This window comes from Equus asinus, chromosome 4, assembly GCF_041296235.1.
Source record: "Equus asinus isolate D_3611 breed Donkey chromosome 4, EquAss-T2T_v2, whole genome shotgun sequence".
Lineage (NCBI taxonomy): Eukaryota > Metazoa > Chordata > Mammalia > Perissodactyla > Equidae > Equus > Equus asinus.
This window is the reverse complement of record NC_091793.1, coordinates 43,985,737-44,008,358: the sequence shown is the minus strand read 5'-3', so window position 1 is coordinate 44,008,358 and position 22,622 is coordinate 43,985,737. Positions and strand designations below refer to the sequence as shown.

Below are 22,622 nucleotides of genomic sequence, written 5' to 3'. Positions count from 1 at the left end.
TGTAGTCGTTTATTATTTCTACTAGTTTTTTGGTGGATTCTTTAGGATTTCTATATATAAAATCATGTCACCTGCAAATAATGACAGTTTTACTTCTTCATTTCCAATTTGGATACCTTTTATTTCTTTTTCTTGCCTAATTGCTCTCACCCAAACCTCCAGTACTGTGTTGAATAAGAGTGGCGAAAGTGGGCATCCTTGTCTTGGTCCTGTTCTCAGAGGGATGGCTTTCAGTTTTTCCCTGTTGAGTATTATGTTGGCTGTGGGTTTGTCATATATGGCCTTTCTTATGTTGAGGTACTTTCCTTCTATACCCATTTTGTGGAGATTTTTTAATCATAAATGCTGAATTTTGTCAAATGCTTTCTTTGCATCTATTGAGATGATAATGTGATTTTTAGTCTTCATTTTGTTAATGTGGTGTATCACATTGATTGGTTTGTGAATGTCGAACCATCCTTGCATCCCTGGAATAAATCCCCCTTGATTGTGATGTATGATCCTTTCAATGTATTGTTGTATTTGATTTGCTAATATTTTATTGAGGATTTTTGCATCTACGTTCATCAGCAATATTGGCCTGTAATTTTCCTTTTTGTGTTGTCCTTGTCTGGTTTTGGTATCAGGGTAATGTGGCCTTGTAGAATAGGTTAGGAAGCATCCCCTCCTCTTCAGTTTTTTGGAAGAGTTTGAGAAGGATAGGTATTAAATCTTTGAATATTTGATAGAATTCACCAGGGAAGCCGTCTGTTCCTGGACTTTTGTTTTTTTGGGAGGGTTTTTCTTACTGTTTCAATCTCTTTACTAGTGATTGGTCTTAAAATTCAGATTCTCCATTTCTTCTTGATTCAGTTTTGGAAGGTTGTATGATTCTAAGAATTTTTCCATTTCTTTTAGATTATCCAATTTGTTGGCATGTAGCTTGTCATAGGATTCTCTTCTAAGCCTTTGTATTTCTATGGTATCCATTGTAATTTCTCCTCTTTCATTTCTGATTTTATTTATTTGAAACTTTGCTCTTTTTTTCTTAGTGACTCTAGCTAAAGATTTGTTGATTTTGTTTGTCTTTTGAAAGTACCACCTCTTAGTTTCATTGATCTTTTCTATTGTCTTTTTGGTCTCTATTTCATTATTTCCACTCTGATTTTTATTATTTCCTTTCTTCTACTGACTTTGGGCTTTGTTTGTTCTTCTTTTTTCTAGTTCCTTCAGATATGGTGTTAGATTGTTTGAGATTTTTTTTTGTTTCTTAAGGTGGGCCTCTAGTGCTATATATACACACAGACTTCCCTCTTAGTACTGCTTTTGCTGTATCCCATAGATTTTGGTATGTTGTGTTTTCGTTTTCATTTGTCTCTAGGTATTTTTTGATTTCTCCTTTGATTTTTCTGTTTATCCAATAATTTTTCAGTAGCAGGTTGTTTACTGTCCACTTATTTATGAGTTTTCCAGCTTTCCTCTTGTACTTGATTTCTAGTTTCATACCATTGTGGTTGGAAAAGATGCTTGATATGATTTCAGTCTTTTTAAATTTATTGAGATTCGTTTTGTTTCCTAGCATATGATCTGTCTTTGAGAATGTGCCATGTGCACTTGAGAAGAATGTGTATTCTGCTGCTTTTGTATGGAATGTTATATATCTCTCTCTATTAAGTCTGTCTGGTCTAGTGTTTCATTTAAGGCCATTTCCTTGTTAACTTTCTGTCTGAATGGTTTATCCATTGATGTAAGTGGGGTATTAAAGTTCCCTCCTATTATTGTTGTCAATTTCTCCCTTTAGGTCTGTTAATAGTTGCTTTATATAGTTTGGTGCTCCTATGTTAGGTGCATATATATTGATAAATGTTATGTCTTCTTGATAGATTGCCCTTTTGTCATTTTATAATGTCCATCTTTGTCTCCTGTTATTGTTTTTGGCTTAAAGTCTATTTTGTCTGATATAAATACTGTTACACTCACTTTTGGTTGCTATGTGCTTGGAGTATCATCTTCCATCTCTTTACTTTGAGCCTATGTTTGTCTTCAGAGCTGAGATGGATCTCCTGGAAGTGACATATTGTTTTTTAATCCTCTGTGTCTTTTGATTGGTGAATTCAATCTATTTACATTTAGGGTGATTATTTATTTATTTATTTATTTTAAGATTGGCACCTGAGCTAACAACTGTTGCCAATCTTTCTTTTTTCCTGCTTTATCTCCCCAAATCCCCCTGGTACATAGTTGTATATCTTAGTTGCAGGCCCTTCTAGTTGTGGCATGTGGGATGCCACCTCAACATGGCCTGACGAGTGGTGCCATGTCCGCACCCAGGATCCGAACCAGTGAAACCCTGGGCCACCACAGCGGAGCACATGAACTTAACCGCTCGGCCACGAGGCTGGCCCCTAGGGTGATTATTGATATATGAGGGCTTAATGCTGCCATTTTATCTTTTGTTTTATGGTTGCTCTATATTTCCATTGTTTCTTTTTTCTTGTATTTCTGTCTGCCATTTCAGTTTGGTGGTTTTCTGTGATGTTTTTCTGTTTACTCTTTTTTTATGTTTTGTAACTCTGCTCTGAATTTTTGTTTTGTGGTTACCATGAGGTTTGTATAAAAGATCTCATAGATGAGATAGGCCTTTTTCTTCTGGTAGCATCTTATCTTCATTTGCCTATGCAGATTCTGTCCTTGTCCTCTTCCCTTTCTATGTTTTTGTTTTCACAAATTGTCCCTTTTTGTATTGTGAGTTCATTATCAAATTAAAGTGGCTGTAGTCATTTTTAATGCTTCCTTTCCCTTTAACCTTTATGTTATAATTAAGTGTTTATGAATCTATTCTGATATAGAGTTGCAATTTTCTGTTTCTATCTATCAACTTATCACCTTGCTCAAAGCTTTGTTTACCTTTGCCTTTTCATTTTAGGTGGGAGAGTTCTCTTCAACATTTCTTGTAGGGCAGGTTTAGTGGCAGTGAACTCCCTCAGCTTTTATTTGTCTGGGAAGGCCTTTATTTCTCCTTCATATTTGAAAGATATCTTTACTGGATAAAGTATTCTTGGCTGAGGTTTTTATCTGTCAATATTTTGAATATATCATGCCACTCTCTCCTGGACTATAGGGTTTCTGCTGAGAAATCTGCTTATAGCCTAATGGAGGTTTCCTTGTAGGTTATTGCTTTTTTCCTACCTGGTTGCCTTTAATATTCTTTCTTTGTCATTGACTTTTGACAGTTTTAACATAAGATGTCTTGGAGAATGTCTTTTTGCATTGAGATAAATAGGTATTCTATTAGCTTCATGTACTTGTATATCCAGTTCCTTCCCCAGGTTTGGGAAATTCTCAGCTATTATTTCTTTAAATAAATTCTCTGCTCCCTTCTCCCTCTCCTTGCCTTCTGGGATACTCATTATTCTTATGTCGCTTTTCCTAATTGAGTTGGATAGTTCTCATAGAATTTCTTCATTTTTTTAAAGTTTTAGTTCTCTCTCCTCTTGCACCTGAATCGTTTCTAGAATTCTATCTTTGAACTTGCTAATTCTCTCTTCCATATGGTCTGCTCTATTTCTTATGCTTTCTACTTTATTTTTCATCTCATTTATTGTGTTCTTCAGCTCCAGAATTTCTGTTTGGTTCTTTTTTATAATTTCAATTTCTTTGGTGTAGCACTTCTTCCTTTCATTAATTTTATTCCTTAGCTCATTGAACTGTCTTTCTGATTTTTCTTGTAGTTCTTTGAGTTTCTTCATGACAGCTATTTTGAATTCTTTCTTAATTAGAATGCAACCTTCCATAACTTCAAGTTTGGTTTTTGGAGAATTGACATTTTCTGTGTATGATACCTTGTTGCTGTAATTTTTCATGGTGCTTGATGAGTTGTTCCTCTGCTGTTGCATTTGTGGTAGTGAACACCTTTCTTATTTAGGTAAGGTTTTGTTTACTTTGATTCTGAGCTAGTTCTGGTTGTATTTGAGAGCTGGAATTTTCCACCCTCCACTGCCTCTGGCAGAGTTGTCTTCCATGCCCTGTTGTGCTGTTTGTGCCTCCCAGGTTGCTGGCGCCTTGCTGCTTCCTGTGTCACTATGGTTGCAGGCGTACCACTAGGGTCACCAGGCTGGCAAGCACCTCTGCTGCTTCTGGGTTCACCTGGGTTGCAGGTTTTCCCACCAGGGCAGAGAGTGGGGGTGGGGTCAAGAGCCAGGGTCCTCGGCACCTCCACCATGCTGGGATTGTTGGGTCCACAAGCGTCACTGCTGTTGGTGGAGGGTCTGGGATTGCAGGTGCTGCTGCAGCTGGGGGGTCTGGGGTCACAGGCTCTCCTGTTGCTGCTACTAGGCTCTCTGTGGCCTTGGGCACTGCTGTGGCCAGGAGGCTGCTGTCATGAGTGCTTCCTCCACTTGCTCCCAGGTTTTCTGGGGGTGCCAACACTGACACTGCTGCTGCTGGGGGCACTGGGTTCAGGGTGTCACTGACCCTGGGCAGGCCAGGGTCATGGGCACCACCACTACTGTGATGGGATGTACCTGGATTGCAGGTACTGCTGCGGTTCCTGGAGGCTTTAGTCTTGGGTGCCACTGCAGTTTCTGGAACCTCAGGTCACAGGCACTGTCACCGCTGCCAGGGGTACCTGGGTCTTGGCTGCAGTCCCTGCTGCTGGGAGGTCAGGGTTGCAGGTACTGCCACCAGGGGTAGGGGGCTGGGTAGTGGGTGCCACTGCAGTTCCTGGAGCCTCTGGTCATGTGCATTGCCTCGATTCCTGGAACTTTCATTTGTAGGTGCTGTCACAGTTCCTGGAGGCTCCAGTCTTGGAAGCTGCTGCCACTGCTTCCCTGGTTCCACTGCCTCCACAAGGTCCAGTGCACTCACCGTCAGATGTTTAGATGTATGGATCGCTCAGGCGTTCTGGTGTTCTGTGCAGAGGATCTTTTGTTAGTCTATGGCTGTCCTACTGTTTATAACTTAGAGGGGTGAGACAAAGGGAGCAACTTACTCTTCCATGCTGCTGACGTCAGTGCCAATTTCTTGATCTTGGATGTTCTTGGAAGTATAAGACAGGCCTGGGTGTATATGTGTGTTGTATATTATCTTAAAATGTATATTAAGTTGTAAATAAAGTAACATGGTTTATTGTTTAATATGTTTAAAATATAATGCCATATACCTTACCTTTTATTGTGTACCAATACATGTAAAGAGTTGTAGCAATTTGATTCTCAGACCTCTATAGTAATAGAAACCATCACTTTAATAAGGTTGTCTGCTGTAAAACTTCGGGGGCAACTGAAGACTTTACATAGGTATTAACTACATAAAGTATGCAAAGATAGGAAACACTTTTAACCAAGATTGAGCACAAAAAATAGCTCTGTATTATATTTCTGTGTACAGAGCAGTTGTATGGCATAAAGCAGTTATGTGTTAAGCCCACAAAGTATAGTGTAAGTACCTTAGGGTTGGTTTAGAAACATGTGTTTTATGCCTTTAACTATGAAAATTTTAAGTATCAAGATAGTTTATCTGATTTTTTTTTTGCTGAGCAAGATTAGCCCTGAGCTAACATCTGTTGCCAATTTCTGCTCCCACACACACACTTTTTTTTGGCCTGAGCAAGATTAGCCCTGAGCTAACATCTGTGCCAGTCTTCCTCTGCTTTATATGTGGGTCACTGCCACAGCATGGCTGATGAGTGGTGTAGGTCCATGCCTGGCATCTGAACCTGCGAACCCGGGCCACCAAAGCAGAGCATGCCAAACTTAACCACTACGCCACGGGGCCGGCCCCAGTTAATCTGATTTCTAAAAATTATTTTATTTTTTTCTTTTCAGATCCGATCCCTCTGTGCAACTTCTAAACATCTTTTGTTACTGGAAACATTATTTCCTGCAAAATGAAGTCAACATCTTAATTTAAACCAGCGTTTCTGTGGTTCTGATTCATCTGCTGTGGTTCATGAAGCTTGAGATCTAAGGAGTACAGGGTCTTTTGCGATGACAATATGACTAATAGTAAAGGAAGATCTATTACTAACAAAACAAGTGGTGGTCCCAGCAGCGGAGGAGCCTTTGTAGACTGGACTTTAAGCTTAAATACAATTCAGTCAGATAAGTTTTTAAACTTACTGTTGAGTATGGTTCCAGTAATTTACCAGAAGAACCAGGAAGACAGGCACAAGAAAGCAAACAGCATTTGGCAAGACGGATTATCAACTGCAGCACAGACTAAAAACATGAGATCTGAGCAACACGTGGAGTATCACAGTTTCTCAGAGCAGTCTTATCACGGCAATAATGGGCACACGCCATCAAGCTGTGGCCAGAAGTATGAGGACTATGCCTCCTACAGTTACTGTGATGGAAGGGAGGCTTCAGAGACTACTGCCATGTTACAGGATGAAGATACATCCAGTGAGGGTGACGAAGATGCCATCGTGGAAGCAAACCAGAAATTGCCGAAGGAATCCAGTGGTGTCATGGCGCTGCAAATCCTTGTGCCATTTTTGCTGGCTGGTTTTGGAACAGTCTCAGCTGGCATGGTTTTGGATATCGTCCAGGTAGGTTTTCATCTTTGTCTAACTTTACTATCTTTGTTGTTTAAAATGCTTTGTGTAGTTACTAAGCTCAAACATTTACTTTCAATTTAATTTATCCCTCAGTAAAATGAACTGATGCTGCCTCTGGTAGAGGATTGCTATTTCTAGGTGTTTTTTGTTGTTTTCCTTTACAGGTTCTAAGAGAATAGTCTCAGTCTGACCATAAAGTAACTCTTAGTTCATAAAATATTCGTAAAATATTACAGTAACAAAGAAACTCCAAAATGAGTCAATTAGTTAAATTAAAAACTCAAAAATGTTATATTTAAATACTTCTTTAAGGAAAAATTAATATATACTCATTAAAATGAATTCAAACAATATGGAGTATTAAATAAAAGATTAAAATTCTTCCCTATTCCTCATCTCCAAAACAAAACACTCTTCCCCTCCAGAGGTTACCACTGATAAGAGTTTGTTTGTTGTGTATACCTGCAGACTTTTTTCTATGCTGACATATATACATATGTGCAGACTTTTTTTTTCCCAAAAATAAAAAGGAAATGCTATATATAATTTTCTGCAATTTATTTTCATTGCTTAACAGTGCATCTTGGACATCTTTCAAATTAGTAACAAAGATATTCTGCATTTCAAATGAGTGTTTAATAGTCCACTGTGTATTCCAAAATTTACTTACTCATTCTTCCATGCTGATGCTATGATAAATATCCTTAAAAATATTTTTTACACACTTTCACTAATATTTTCATAGGATAGATTTAAAAATTGGGGTTGCTGGGTATTAGGGTAGGTGTATGTGTTTAAATTTTATAGATACTATCAAATCACCTTTCAAAAAGTTTGTACCAATTTATACTCCTACCATCAATATATAAGTACTTTTAGTTTTTCATATCCTTATCAACATTGGATATTCTTGATCTTCTTCATTTTTGCCAATAGAGAAGAAAATGTTATCATATTTTAATTAACATTCTTTAATTATTATTAATGTTTAGCATCTTTTCATATGTTTATTGGTCATGCTTATTTTTTCTGTGAATATTTCTTATATGTATTACTTTTTTGTATCTTTTATCCATTTCTAAAATGTATATTCTACTTATTGATTTGTAGGAGTTCTTAATATAGTTTGGTTACAAAGTTACCTCTTAGATAATTATCTTTCTGAAGTAGTAAATTGATAAAAATGTAGCATTCTGTTACTGTCAGTTTTCATTCATCAATCAGAGAAAGAAAGGCTCTGGGAAAATGTTGGAACATTATCCTCTAACATGTCCCTGTCTTTCATTGTTTGCTCCCTAAAAGGAATCTCAGGTCATTTGTGACTCTAAGACACTTTTCAGCAGATAACATTTTTATCTAAATGGAAAACACACATAAGTATAAACATAATTTTTCCACCATAAAGTGGAAAAGTACTGTGTTAAGTATATTGCATTTCTGAATAGCATATAATACTAAAGAGGGACCAAACCTCCCTGTCCACTTCAAATATAGTTGTTTGAAGTTATTACAATAGTATCACAGCTGCTAAAATGAATAAGCTGTTTTTGGTTGACTTTTTTTTTCTTGGTATACCAATTATTCTGAAGAAACACTCGACATTTAGATATAGAATGATAGCATTTCTGGGAATGATGTGTTAGAGTATAGATTGTTAGGTGGAATATTTACATAGCTCGTTATGTACATTCCTCTGGTGTAATGTTTGCTTATTGCTTGATAGCATCTGAGAGAACAGCACATGTGTAATTGGAAAAAGTTCCTTTTATGATCTTATGAACTTTAACACCACTAGCTCTGAGGACTTTCTAATGTTAAACTTTAGTATTAAAAATTATAAAAAAACATAACATAAATGTTTTGAAAGATTTGAATTGAATGTGCTTTTTAAAACTTTTTAGTTGCAAAATTTAACACAGAGTATAAAAAGCAAAAATGTACAGCTTAGTGAATTTTCGTGACACAAACAACCATATGACTCAACCAGGTCAAGAAATAGAATCTTACCATACTTCATTAGTCTTCCTGGTGCTGCCTTCTAGATGCCACCCTGTTTTCCCCATCACCAAAGGTAATCAGTAATCTGATTTTATGATAAGTACTTCTTTGTCTTTATAAGGGTGCATCCTTAAACACCATTGTTTCGTTTTACTTAATTCTCTTTAAAGTTGACACGTGGAAGTATACAGAATATAGTCCTTTGTGTCTGGCTTTGTTTGCTCAACATTATGTAAGTTTTATGAAACTGTAGTTCATTAATTTTTATTGCTGTATAGTAATCCATTGGATGAAAATATCACAATTTATCCATTCTACTATCAATAGACGTTGGGATGAGTGATGTTTCCAGATTCTTAGTGCAAACGTGCATGCATTTCTGTTTGGTATATGTGTAGAAATGGAATTTCTGAGTCTTAGGATATGCAGACAGTTAAATTTAGTATATGTCAAATGGTTTTCCAAAGTGATTGTGCCAATTTACAGACTAAATAAAAATATATGACAGGTCCCATTGCTCTATAGTCTTATTTATACAAGATATCAGCAGTCTTTTTAATTTTGGAAAATGTGAGGTGGTATCTCATTGTGTTTTTAATGAGGATTTCCCTGATGACTAATGATTTTTACTGACCATTTGGACATTTCTTTGCCCATTTTCCTATTTGTTTGTCCTTTTCTTATTGATTTGTAGGAGTTATTTGTATATTCTGGATATACAAATTTAGTATTTTTACCCCAAGGTCTGTGCCTTTTTGTAGTAGTGGGAAATACAAATGCATAGATTATAACTATAGTGTATGACTGAATATTTAAGTACCTTTAGAGATAGAAAGTGAGGGCTATAGGAATTCTACAGAGATACTCAAAACCTATAGGGATATAGAATGCTTGCTTTTACATATTCAAGCTTATCCAAAGGTCCAAAACTAAGCTACTTTTGTGTGTTTCTGCCTTACAACATCCTTTTATTCTCTTTGGACCCCACATTAAAGAATTTAGTAAAAGAGCATGTCAGGCACCAATTACAGTACAGAACGCACCGCCTTTTGTAACTGGGAAGAACAAGTGTACAGCCTGACTCAGATAGAACTATATCAGGGACTTAATTTTATGATCACCTTACCTCTGTCTGTCTGTCTTTCACTTCAGCTTCCATTTTGTTTGTTGCCTTCATTCTCCTATTGCATGTAGCTGCTGACCAGGGTGGAGTCATATCCTTTTAGTTTGTTTTACAAAGGGAAAGAATGAACTATCCTTCTGTCTTCGATTTGGAAAATTCTAGGGCAGAACTCTGCAGCTGGCTTGTCTTTGGTCATGTGTTTCCCCCTAAGACCAGTCGATGTGACTGGAGAGATGTAGTGATGTGATGGCCCCGTCACGTTACATTTCTATCTTAGTTTGAGTCACATTTCTATCCCCAGATCAGCAGTTTCACCAGAATCACAAAGAATAGGAATTTAACTGCTTCTCAAAGGAGAGGGAGTGGACATTGTTACAAGGAAAATGGAGATGAAAAAGTGTGCAGAAAAGGCAAGAACAACACCTGTAGAGTAGTAACTCCTGGCATATAAGACTTGACCCCTCTATGGTCTTTCTCTTTATCTGAGTCAGTTGCTCTGACAGTGTGCCCCTGAACCAGCAGTGTCAGCATCATCTGGGAACGTGTTAGATACACAAATTCTCAGGCTCCATCCGAGGTCTACTGAATCAGAAACCTGGGGATGAGGCCCAGCAATCTGTTTTCACAAGTATTCCTGGTGATTTTGATGCAGGCTAAAGTTTGAGAGCTACTAATCTAAACTAATCCAAGTTCCCTTCCTGCTAGTAAGTGGGGTTGAGTGGAGTAGTTAGGCCACATAGTCTTTTGTTCCACTTAGGTAGGGCCCAGTCCAAAAAACCAGCCTAATGGCTTACACAAACCAGACAATAATTCCTTGTTAAATGAATGAATGAAATAAACTCTACCTCTGTTGTAAATATTCCTGAATTTTGATGATCAAACTTAGAATCATAGAATGTCAGAATTGGAAGTATCCTTGGAAATCACCTAGTTCAAGCTCCTCGTCTTTTCTTCCCTCACTAAAAATAAACAGATATTTTTAAATGATTTGCCCAAGAATATACAGCTGGTAAATGGCAGAGCCCTGTCTTGTAGATAAATCTTGTTCTCTCTCTAATGTGCTGTTTGCATATCTCAGATCGTCCATAGACTTAATCTGTTAGAAGACTCCGTAAAATGAGGTTAGTGTTAGCCACCCACCCATCTAAAAGAAATAGAAGTAAACTGGACTAATACCTTTGGAACTTCCAGTGATTCCTAGGTAAATTTATACTTATCCTTAGAATATTCTTGAAAGCTAATGTCTCTCTATAAAACCCTGAGATCCTGTTATATTTTATGAAGACAATCTTGTTGTAATGCTGAAGAACATTCCTTTGAAATAAATGATAGTATAGCTCTCGATTGTCCTTATTTTGTTACTATACTACCAATGCAGTGTGTGTACGTTTTGTAATTCAGATGGCATGATCTAATACCTGCATTGTATTTCTAACCCCGGAACTCTGAGTAGAGGTTTTTTCTGATGTGGAAAGTTGAGAGGTCAGAGAGAAAAGGGATGCTTTGTTGAAATTTTGTGCACAAGACAGCAGTCTTTTAAAAGTGCCAAGAAGGCCAACCCCGGTGGCCTAGTGGTTAAGTTTGGCATGCTCTGCATCAGCAGTGTGGATTCAGTTCCCGGGCATGGACCGACACCACTTGTCCATCAGTGGCCATGCTGTGGTGGTGGCTCACATACAAAATAGAGGAAGATTGGCAACAGATGTTAGTTGAGGGTAAATCGTCCTCAGCAAAAAAAAAGCAAAGAGAAGGTAAGAGGGCAGTATCAATGTTAGACTAATTTTTGTCACCAGTTTCTCCATTCACAAAGCTAGGAAGTCATCACTATGTTTGTCCCACCTTATAAAGCATAGCTAGAGTTTTAGAGTTTTTATTAAAGATAAAATACCTCTTTTAACATGGCCATGACCTCAGGAGGGCATTAGCATTCCCTCTGATGTGGTGGTTCTGGCTTTTGTTTAAAACATAATACGTGGATTCCATTGCAATGGATGTATTTTTACCTATACCTCCCATTAAGTACAAAAAAACCCTGGAAACTTTATATAAAACAAACATAAGAAGACCCTGGAAAGTGGAAAGAAGAAAGCAGGCTGGCTGGGCTCCTTTTGTATCCAAAGAACAAAATAGCGGCGAGTTTCCTTTTGCTTCATATATCCCAGACTTGGATTCAAAGAAGCCAGTAACATGAAAATGCCAACAGATGCAGACAGAAAAACAAAAATCCAACAAAAGCCTGCTCTCTCTAGCCAAAGGACTAGGAAAGGGGCTACCTAGCAAGACAGAAAACTTTCAGACAATAATTGTTTTACTCTAGCCAAACATCACAGAAAAAACTGGCCCCACCCACACCCACACCAGCCAAGGACCAGCAGGGAGCTTCGACAGCAACCTCAAGAGGCTGTAATGGACAACATGGATGAACCAGCGGGGCATTATGCTAAATGAAACAAGCCAGACAGAGAAAGACAAGTATTTCATGGTATCACTTATATGTGGAGTCTAAAAAAAAAGTTCAAACTCGTAGAAACAGAGTAGAATGGTGATTGCCAGGGGCTAGGGGGTGTTGGAAATGGAGAGAGGTTGGTAATAAGGCACATACTCTCAGTGATAAGAGAAATAGGTTCTGAGGATCTAATGTATAGCATGGTGACTATAGTTGATAATACTGTATTGTATAATTGATATTTGCTAAGAGAGTAGATCTATGCATTCTCACCAAAAAACGAAAAGGTAACTATGTGGAGTTGATGGATGTGTTAACCAACAGGTAGCTAGTGGATGCTAGTGCGATGTGTAAGGGAAAGGGAGGTGAGTTAGTTAAATTAATGAGCATGATGGTGGGAACACTTTCACTGTGTATGTATATCAAATCATCATGTTATACACTTTAAATACATTAGAATTTTATTTTCAATTATGCCTCAATAAAGGTGGGGGGAAAAACGAAGCCATAATGAAGTACCCCAACACTTTAGCCAGGATGATTTCAGGGAAGGGCATGTAGGGTGCTGGGACTTTCATCTTGTTAACTGATAATGAGAGCCTTCAATAAAACTGAAAGGCAAAAAGAAAAATCCACAATTATAGTTGGAGACTTCAACATCCTTCTCTCACCGTTCTCTCTAGAACAACTAGAAAGAAAATCAGCAAGGATATAGAAGAACTCAACAGTACCATCAACCAACAAGATCTAATGGACATTTGCAGAACACTCCATGCAAAACCAGCAGTGTACACATTCTGTTCAAGCTGTCCTGGATCATATACCAAGATAGACCAACTCCTGGGCCATGAACCAAACCTCAGCAAATTTAAAATATTGAAAGTGGGGCCAGCCCAGTGGAGCAGCGGTTAAGTTCCCATGTTCTGCTTTGGTGGCCCGGGGTTCACCAGTTCGGATCCCGGGTGTAGACCTATGCACCGCTTGTCAAGCCATGCTGGGGCAGGTGTCCCACATATAAAGTAGAGGAAGATGGGCACAGATGTTAGCTCAGGGCTAATCTTGTGCAAAAAAAAAAAAAAAAAGAAATAATTCAGACTATGTTCTCTGACCACAATGTAATCAAACTAAAAATCTGTAACAGAAGATAACAGGAAAATTTGTAAACACTTGCAAATGAAACAACATACGTTTAGATAATTGGTGGATCAAAGAGGAAGTCTCAAGAAAAATAAAAAACAAAACAAAACATTGAACTGAATGAACATGGAAATATAACATCAAAATTTGTAAGTCACTGGTAAAGCAATACAGAGATGGAAATTTATAGAACTAAATGCATACATAAGAAAGGAAAAATCTCAAACCAGCAATCTAAGCTCCCATCTCAAACTTAGAAAAAGATGAGCAAAATAAACCAACGCAAAGCAAGCAGAAGAAAGGAAATAAGAGAGATAAAAGCAAAAACCAACGAAATTGAAAGTAGGAAAGCAGTAGAGAAAAATCGATGAAATAGATAGCTGGTTCTTTGAAAAGATCAATAAAACTGACAATTTCTAGCAAGACTGATAATGACAAAAAAAAGAGAAGACCTTAATTACCAATCGCAGAATGAAACGGGAGACATGGAAAGGATAATGAAGGAGTACTACAAACAACTCTACATACAAACATTTTGCAACTTAAACAAAGCAGATCACTACTTTGATAAATGTTAACTACCACAATTAACCCAAAATGAAGTGGGTAATTTGAATAACTCTATACCTATTAAGAAAATTGAATTCATAATTTAAAAAAAACGCCTAAAACATCTTCAGACCCAGATAGTTTCACCTGAAAATTATACCAAATGTTTAAAGCAGAATTAACACTAATTCTACATGAGGTCTTCTGAAAAATTGAGGAGGAGGGAACACTTCCCAATTCATTTTACGAAACTAGTCTTACCCGGATACCAAAACCAGAGACAATGCAATAAAAAAACCCTACAGATCAGTATCTCTCCTGTACGTAGACAGAGAAAAATCTTTAACAAAATATTGGCAAATAGAATTCAGCAACATGTAAAATGAATTATACACCATGAACAAGGGAAGTTTGTTCTCAGGATGCAAATCTGGTTCAATATTTGAAAATTAATCAATGTAATTCATATTAACAGGCTAAAGAAGAAAATCCCATGATCCTGTCAACTGATGCAGAGGAAACATTTGACAAAATTCAACACCTTTTCATGATAAAAACCCTCAGATAAATAAGAATAGCATGGGACTTCCTCCGCATTTTACTTAATGGTGAAATACTGAATGCTTTTCCTGTAAGATCAGGTACAAAGTGAGAATGTCCGCACTGGTTACCTTTATTCATCATAGTGCAATAAGGCAAGAAAAGGGAATCAAAGGTCGGAAGGGAAGACATAAAACTCCCTATTTGCAGATGACGTGCTTGCCTACTTAGAAAATCCAAAGGAATCTACCAAAAAGCTCCTAGAACATAAATGAATTCAGCAAGGTTGCAGGACACACAATACATACAAACATAAATTCTGTTTCTCTACACTAGCAATGAATGTGTGGACATTGACATTAAAGATACAATAACATTTACTCAAAAAATAAATGCCTAGGTATAAATCTAACAAGACATGTATAGGACTTGTATGCTGGAAGCTACAAAACACTCATGAAAGTAATCAAGGAAGATCTAAATAAATGGAGAGAAGTGCTATATTCATGGCCTGGAAAATTCAACATAATAAAGGTATCAGTTCTCCCCAAATTGGTATACAGGCTTAACAGAACTTTTTAAATCCTAGCAAGGTTTTTTGTAGATATAATTAATATTCTAAAATTTATATGCAATTAGTAAGTATGCAAATAATAGAATAGCTTTAACAATTTTGAAAACAGACAGTGGGAGGGATCAGTCTCCCTGATTTTAAGATTATTAAAATGACCGCAGTTATCAAAACTGTGTGGTGTTGGCAGAGGGATAGACACATAGATCTGTGCAACAGAACAGACAGCCCAGATGTAAACCCACACAAATACGTCCAACTAATTTCTGACAGAGATGTAAAAGGAATTCAATGGAGGAAAAAATAGCCCTTTCGGCAAGTGGTACTGCAGCAATTAGACATCCATAGGCCAAAAAAAAAAAAAAAATTTCAATCTAAGCCTCACACTTTAAAGAAAAATAAACTCAACATGGATCACACAAAATATAAAACATAAAACTATACAACTTTTAGGAAAACATAGAAAATCTTCAGGAGCTAGAGCTAGGCAGAAGATTTCTTAGATTTGACACCAAAAACGTGATTCATAAAAGAAAAAATGGGTAAATTGGACTTTATCAAATAAAAATTTTGTCCTGTGAATGACCTTGTTAAAAGGAGGAAAAAAGCCAAGCTACAGAGTGAAAGAAGATATTTGCAAACCACATATCTGTCAAAAGACTAGAATATATATGGAGCTCTCAAAACAACAGAAAAAAAACCGATTAGAAAATTGGCAAAAGACATAAAGAGGCATTTCAAAGAGTGTGTACGGATGGCAAATAAGCATGAAAAATAATATATTACTTCACTTATATAACATTCTTCAGTTGACAAAATTATAGAAATGGAGAACAGATGAGTGATTGCCAGGGCTTAAGAAACGGTTGGGAGTGGAGAGACGTGGATGAGGCTATAAAAAGGTGACTGGAGGGATCCTTGTGGTGATGGAAATGTGCTGTATCTTGACTGTATCAATGTCAATATCCTGGTTGTGATATTGTCATATAGTTTTGCAAGATGTTACCATTGGGGGAAGCTGGTAAAGGGTACATGGGATCTCTGTGTATTATTTTTATAACTGCATGTGAATCTACAATTATTGCAAAATAAAAAGTTTAATGAAAATAGTAATATATGTATCTGGTAAAGCATATTTAAGCTGTATGAAAGAATATATGATGGAGAAGGAAGTCTCTCTCCTCTGGTACGTGCCCTTACCCTATTCCCTTCCTTAGAAATTACTGTTACTGTTTATGTGTCTCCTTGAATAGATGTTAAATGCAAGTTTATGCATATATATGCTAAAATATACATATTATATATATATATATATTCACTAAAAAACACAAAAAAACCCTACAATGCTGCTCTTCACTTTGCTCTTCTTAATTTATCTTGGAGCTCCTATATAGGAGCACACAGATTTACCACATTCTTCTCCAGCTACATAATGTTCTGTAGCAAGAATGTATCATTATTTTTCTACCGAGTTACTTAACGAAGGGGATTTAAATTGCCTCAAATCTTTTGCTGTTAGGAACAATGATGAAGTAAACTCATTATATATGTGTGTATTTGAACTCATTTGCAAGTTTATTTGTAGGATAAATCCATTAAAGTAGAGTTCTGAGTTAAAAATTATGTGCATTTTACATTTGATAGATATTGCCAAATTCCCCGAAAGAAGTTAAAGCTTTACATTCTCACCAATAGTATAATAGAGTTCCTGTTTCCTTATATGCTTACCAACAGAGTATTATCCAACTTTTTGATCTTTACCAATCTCATAGGTGAAAATTTATCGCCTTTTAATTTGCATTTCTGTAATTATGAATGAGGTTGGTCATTTTATCATATGTCTAAAAGTGACTGGGTTTAGTTTTTAAAAAGAGAAACAAAACTTCTCCAAATTTGGGGTATGTATGTTTCTTAAAATTGAGTAAACATTTTTTACCAACCAGATTTTTAAAAACTTTTTCTGTTTAAGTTAGGACTCTATGGATGTGTTCCTCAACTTATTTTATTATTCTTGGGTTTTTTTTAAGTTTCATTTTGGTTTTTCCTTTTGGACATTAATAGATTTTTAGGTTTTGAGTCTCCGTAGTCCATGTGTAAGCAATCTGACATTACGTTTGATGTGTGGGTGCTTGCTTAAGATTCTGGATATTGACAGAAGTCCAGAATTAGGTAAGATTAGAAGTTGATTTCCTTTAGGGCAGGTTCTTGTGGAGAAGTTCAGCAGTTGATAATACTCTCCATCACCTCAGAGGACATGTCTGTGTCATGGCAAAATTTGTAAGTAGGTGAAATTTATTTGGGGCACTAGCTGCCTCAGCATCCTCTTGATGGACTTTGTTTTGAATTACCTCCTCCCGAAAGGAAAATTAACTGATAATATATCTTGACGTTATAGCTAATAAACACTCGATATTGTTACTCATTACTATGTATAGGCACAGTCCTGAGCACAACCATATGTGATCGAGACAAAATCATGTCCCTATTTTAGATGAAGAAAGTAAAGCATAGTTTTGCCCAAGTCACACAGTAAAAGTAGCAGAGTTGCAATTTCAACCCAGGTAATCTTGACTCCAGAGCCCTTCCCTTTGACTAACGTACGGCTTCTCCCTATCATATTTCCCAGACTGTGTGTTTGGACAACCTAGGGTTGCTGTGGGATATTTTAAATTTTTAAGGGAAAAACAATGACATCTCTTGGATACTCTACAGACTCCCGGCTCAAGGTGATTCAACATTAGATTACACTCCATTCGTCTTGATGACATATCTTTCAAAACTAGTTTTTCAGCGGTGCTATGATAAAAGGCAAGTGTCACACAAAAACCAATATAGAATAAGAAATGAAAGTGGCAGTTTCCAGTTCCAAGTTTAGAGAAGTTGTGTAGTGCCCAACAGGTACACACATCCCATTAGTAACTAATTCTGGTTATGTGACATAAAATTATTATTCTTTCTTTCAATTTATTTGTGTTGTTTCTTCAAATGGCCACTAAATTGTTAGGAAATAAATACTTATTAAGTTGTTTGGACCTAGCTACTTAATAAGACTGTTAGATATTTCTTTTGGCCTAAGGGTGCCCTGAAAACATTTCTGAGACAGTAAGGGTGCTATGAACTGAGAAAATTTGGGAATTTCTATAAGCACACCTCTGCAGGTGTAGAGAAAAGAATGTGGAATTTATTTGGCAGGAGATAGGAAATCAATAATTAATAGTTATTGTTATATCAATGCTATGGTGTTAGTAATTTCATAGTAATTTTCACAGGAGTATTTGATTTGAATTGAACTTGGAAAGGGTGTTAGTAACCCCAAGGAGTGCATCCCAACAAACCTAAAATGTGATGACATGTGACTGATAGAGACATTTGCATATTATTCTGGGGTTTCTAAAATTAAATCATATAGGTGGGTGTCTTAAAATTATGACCTAGGTGAAATGTATTCCTGAATTACGTCTGATCTGATAAAAATGATTCCTGTCTCATAAGTTTGTGTGGAGATTGAATGACTAAGCCTAAAGAATAGTGCCTGGCACCTAGCAAGCAATCAATGAATTTTGAATATTGTTAATATTTATTATTATTATCTGTCATTATTCATCATCATCATTATCGTCACCACCACCGTCATCTCTGAAAGGTGCGTATCTCACTAGCACAGCAGAATTCTTATCCCGTCATAAAACATGGACACAATTGTTTGTTTGTTAGTTTGACAGGTTAAGGAATCTGGGATGCGACTGGACCCCCCCAGTGCTTTTTTAGGCTGATCCTCCATTAGCTTGAACCCTCGTGAATCTCTTACGAATCCTTTGAAACAGAATTTTACCAAAGACTGATCTGATGAAAATTTCCTGAACACCTTGGTTCTACAACTATTTGGAACAGCACCTAGGGAAACTTTTGGGGACAAATTGAATTTTTCTCTCATTTATCTGACGGATTTAAGTTTTACTTTTCTTACCTGTCTTGGTATTAATGATAAGACTGTGTTTTTGATATTTTTTGGCATGAAGTAATATCCTTAGTCCGTAAAGTCTTTTACTAGGACAGTCCCCTCTTAATAGCACTTGTAAAATAGCACCTTGTGTCATTAAGTCATATGGTCTTTTCAGGTTATAAAGTACTTTAATATCTGTCATTTTCATTATTGTGGTATTTCCCCAGGGCTAGACAGGACAGATAGTATCATCATTTCATGAAGAAATTGAGATCAGAAAGACACGTAACTCATCCAGGATCGTGCAGCCGTGTTATGAAAGATCCAGGCCTAGAATCACAAATTTTCTTAATTCCAACTTAGTGCTCTTTTTATGATTCTCTGCTCTGCAGCCTCTTGCCTCACACCCTAAAATGGGAACCAGAACGTAGGATGACTCAGAACTTCTAAAGTCAATTCTAGGTCCCATCCTTTGATCTTAGGAAAATCATTTAACAGCTCTGAATCTTAATTTCTTCATTTGTGAATTAAATAATAATATTACTGTAATTTTCCTATGGGGTTGTTATAATTAGTGTTGGAACCAAGATTCAAATCCAGGTTATCTGATTCTTAAGTCTTTGGGGTTAACTACTAGTTACGCTGACTCTTGTCATCATAAAGGGATAAAGTACAACTGAAGAGCATCAGAGTTGTGTAGCAAGCTAGATGTATTTTGGAATGTAGTGACTGAATCAGCTATCACTCCCCACTCTAACTAAATTTTCTAAAGTAACTTAGGGTTTCAGAGCTCTGGTGAATGGGTTAAGCTAAATGTTCACTGATTAAATGACCTGTGTAGTCATTCAAAATGTAAATGCAACATTGGAAAAAAGGCTGAGAGTTTTAGAAATGTCTTTGTTCTAAAGTGTTTTTTAAAGAGTGCCAGAAAATTCTATTTTTTTTTTTCTTACAGCACTGGGAGGTGTTCAAAAAAGTAACAGAAGTTTTCATTTTAGTTCCTGCGCTTCTTGGTCTCAAAGGGAACTTGGAAATGACATTAGCGTCCAGATTATCCACTGCTGTAAGTTTTTTCCTACTTCAAAGCATATCTATTACTTATACTGTTTCTCTCTATTAAAGAGAACTTGTATCAGGAAAAATTTTTACCTCTGTCTATCTGATAAATTCCTGGACCTCAGGGTTATGCTAAGTAGTTATGCCTGACAGCATACCCTGAAAGTTCTCTGGGCTGTCTAATCTGAGAATTATAGGCCCTTCTTTCTCTCCAAAAGAAATAGTACTTGTCTCCTTTTAGTCCAGGGCATTCTGGCAATTATTATCAGTGCTTAAAGACGTGGGACAAGTCAGATATTGAGATTCTTTATGGTTCGATGGTTGGTTGGTATTTAAACTTTTTGTGATTGTAAAAGTAATACATGCTTATTGTGAAAACTGAAGAACAGGGAAAAAAGTGTAAAGAAGAAAATTTAGAACTACCCCCACTTCTTATCCTAGACATAATCACTATTAATATTTTCATATAGATCCTTCTATAGTTGGATATCTCTACCTATGCATAGTTAGGTATATCATAATGTAGATACATACATAGTATATATTCTAATAAAGAACTGGAATCATATGTAGTCTCTTTTATAATCTGTGATATTCATTTGAAGATACATCATGATCTTCTTTCCACATCAATAAAGGTAGACTTATGTCTTTATTTTTATTGGCTATGTACTTGTCTGTTGTATATCTCTACCACAGTTCAGTAGAGTATGTTGGATATCTCTACCTGTATATAGTTAGGTATATCATAATGTAGATACATACTTGGCAGTATTTTCATGATGGATATTGGAAATATAGTTTCTTTCTAATGTTTTGCTGTTATGTACATACAGTTTTGCATTCTTCTTTCTTTCCGGCAAATTCTAGGATTGTAATTACCGTTCGAAAAAAAATGCATACTTTTAAGGCTTTAACTATATATTACTGAATTGTCAGCCAGAAAGCTTAAACATTTTTGAAAATACTGCCACTAGGAGGATTCTGAGTTATTTTTGGAAGCCCAGAAGGACATTGTTTTCTCACTACAACCTTCTTTGGAGGTTTAGCCATCGTGGAACCAAGTTATGGTTAAAACCATGTAGCTAGTGAGATTCACTTTGATGAGCCTTCTGCCTACAGAATGTTAGCCAATAATTAACTAAGCCGTCAGAGGGTATTACTAATTGCAGTGCCATTAGTCTATGTTTTCTTTAAAGAAGCTACAGCTAATGAATCCACCTGTGAACTAGGAAAAAAAATTTGTGTATCTAAGGGTAATTAAACGTGGAAGTTGAGCAAATGTGTTGTTGACAAGAGCGCTCTCTCCTCCTCCTGCCCTCTCCCCATTTTCCCCCCCGGGGCAACTGTGAGTTCCCTAAAGTTTCTGGAGTAAAGCAGATGTTTGGAAAAGAAACGCATTAAATAATGTTTTATTAACATTATGGGCTTGCTCAATTAAGAGAAAATGCTACATGTGCCCTATGGAACTTTCTAAGCCTCTTCATATAAAAGGTCATATAGCCATACTCTGCCCAGGATGATAATAAACATTGCAAATTCGTGAGCTCTCATCATGTGCCAGGCCTGTGCTAACTGCTTTATAAGGATATCTTATCACAACACTATGAGATAAGCCCTATTATTCCTGTTGAGGAGAAACAGGTTTAGAACAGTTGAGTAACTTTCCTGAGGACACAGAGCTAGTATATATATAATGGAATAAATCACATTCTAGAACTTTCCCTTTTACCTGCACAGGATAACTCTGTCAGTTTATAAAACCAATAAATAACAGCAGTAACAAAAACTTAATAGTCTTCTCCTCTACATTGTAAGGATCCTCTCCTGAGGTTTTGGTCTTAGCACCAAAAACACAACGTTTTTGGTATTTAATATTTTTAAACTTTTGATATTCATTATTTTAAAAAATTATTTAAAGATATAGTCCTATTGCTTATCTCTGTACTTGGTTGGTGAGCTGGAGATGGTGTCTGGGGATATCCGCTAGTCACTAAGGTGGAGCCAAATCTCATAAAGTAGAATGACTTTGGTAAATTCACTGTAGGCTAGTCTATAATTTTGCATGTAATCATTGTAATTATTGAAGATTAAAGAGACTGGAGAATAATAGAAATTAGGGCTCCTTGGTCTGGAGCATAAAAGTGTAAGATGACCCTGGAACATATTGTGGTGCCAGAACGTAAAGAAATGCTAGAAAAAAAAAAAATAAAAGATGGGGCCATGACAAGAGGATACGGTGTAACATAGTAGCCAGATCTGGGACAATCTGAGCCACAAAATAAATGATAGTTACAGATTATAACCCATGGCATCAAATAAGAATCCACTAGTCTATAAATGAATAGCAAAGCAGGCAAGGTCCCCACTGTGGTGGAATTTACAAAAATAATTTCAGATATTGATAAGGGCCATGAAGAAAATGAAACAGGATAATGTGATGAAGGATGGTTCATGAGGGCTACTTTATATTAGTGGTTAGAGAAGACTTCTCTGAGAGGTGATGTGTAGGCTGGCACGTGAATAATAAAAGTGAGTCAGCCATATCAAAATCTGGGAAAAGATCCTTCCAGATTACTGTTGTATCTTAATCAGTGTAATGATGTCAGTGTCATAATGTCAAATGTTTATAAGCATTCTAAGCAAGTTCACTTTAACAGTTGGGCCTGGGCCAGGAATACGAGCAGGTAACATATGCCTACATCGTTTAAAATTATACAA

General features: G+C 36.5%; 1 protein-coding gene across 8 annotated transcripts in view; it reads left to right on the top strand.

Annotated features, from left to right (window-relative positions):
- The window catches only part of SLC41A2 (solute carrier family 41 member 2), a 121,778-nt gene that overhangs the window by 24,514 nt on the left and 74,642 nt on the right, over window positions 1-22,622 (top strand). For 6 of the 8 annotated variants that reach the window (XR_011502673.1, XM_044746345.2, XM_044746342.2 and 3 more), the window contains exons 2-3: window positions 5,805-6,529; window positions 19,801-19,908. Coding sequence is in view for 7 of the 8 variants with exons in the window: in XM_044746345.2 (XP_044602280.1) it covers window positions 5,975-6,529; window positions 19,801-19,908 (663 nt within the window). In the remaining variant the exon portion in view is untranslated. Of the gene's footprint in view, window positions 1-4,754; window positions 4,862-5,804; window positions 6,530-19,800; window positions 19,909-22,622 lie in introns of all 8 variants that reach the window. The other 2 variants (XM_070507184.1, XM_070507183.1) reach the window with 2 other exon arrangements.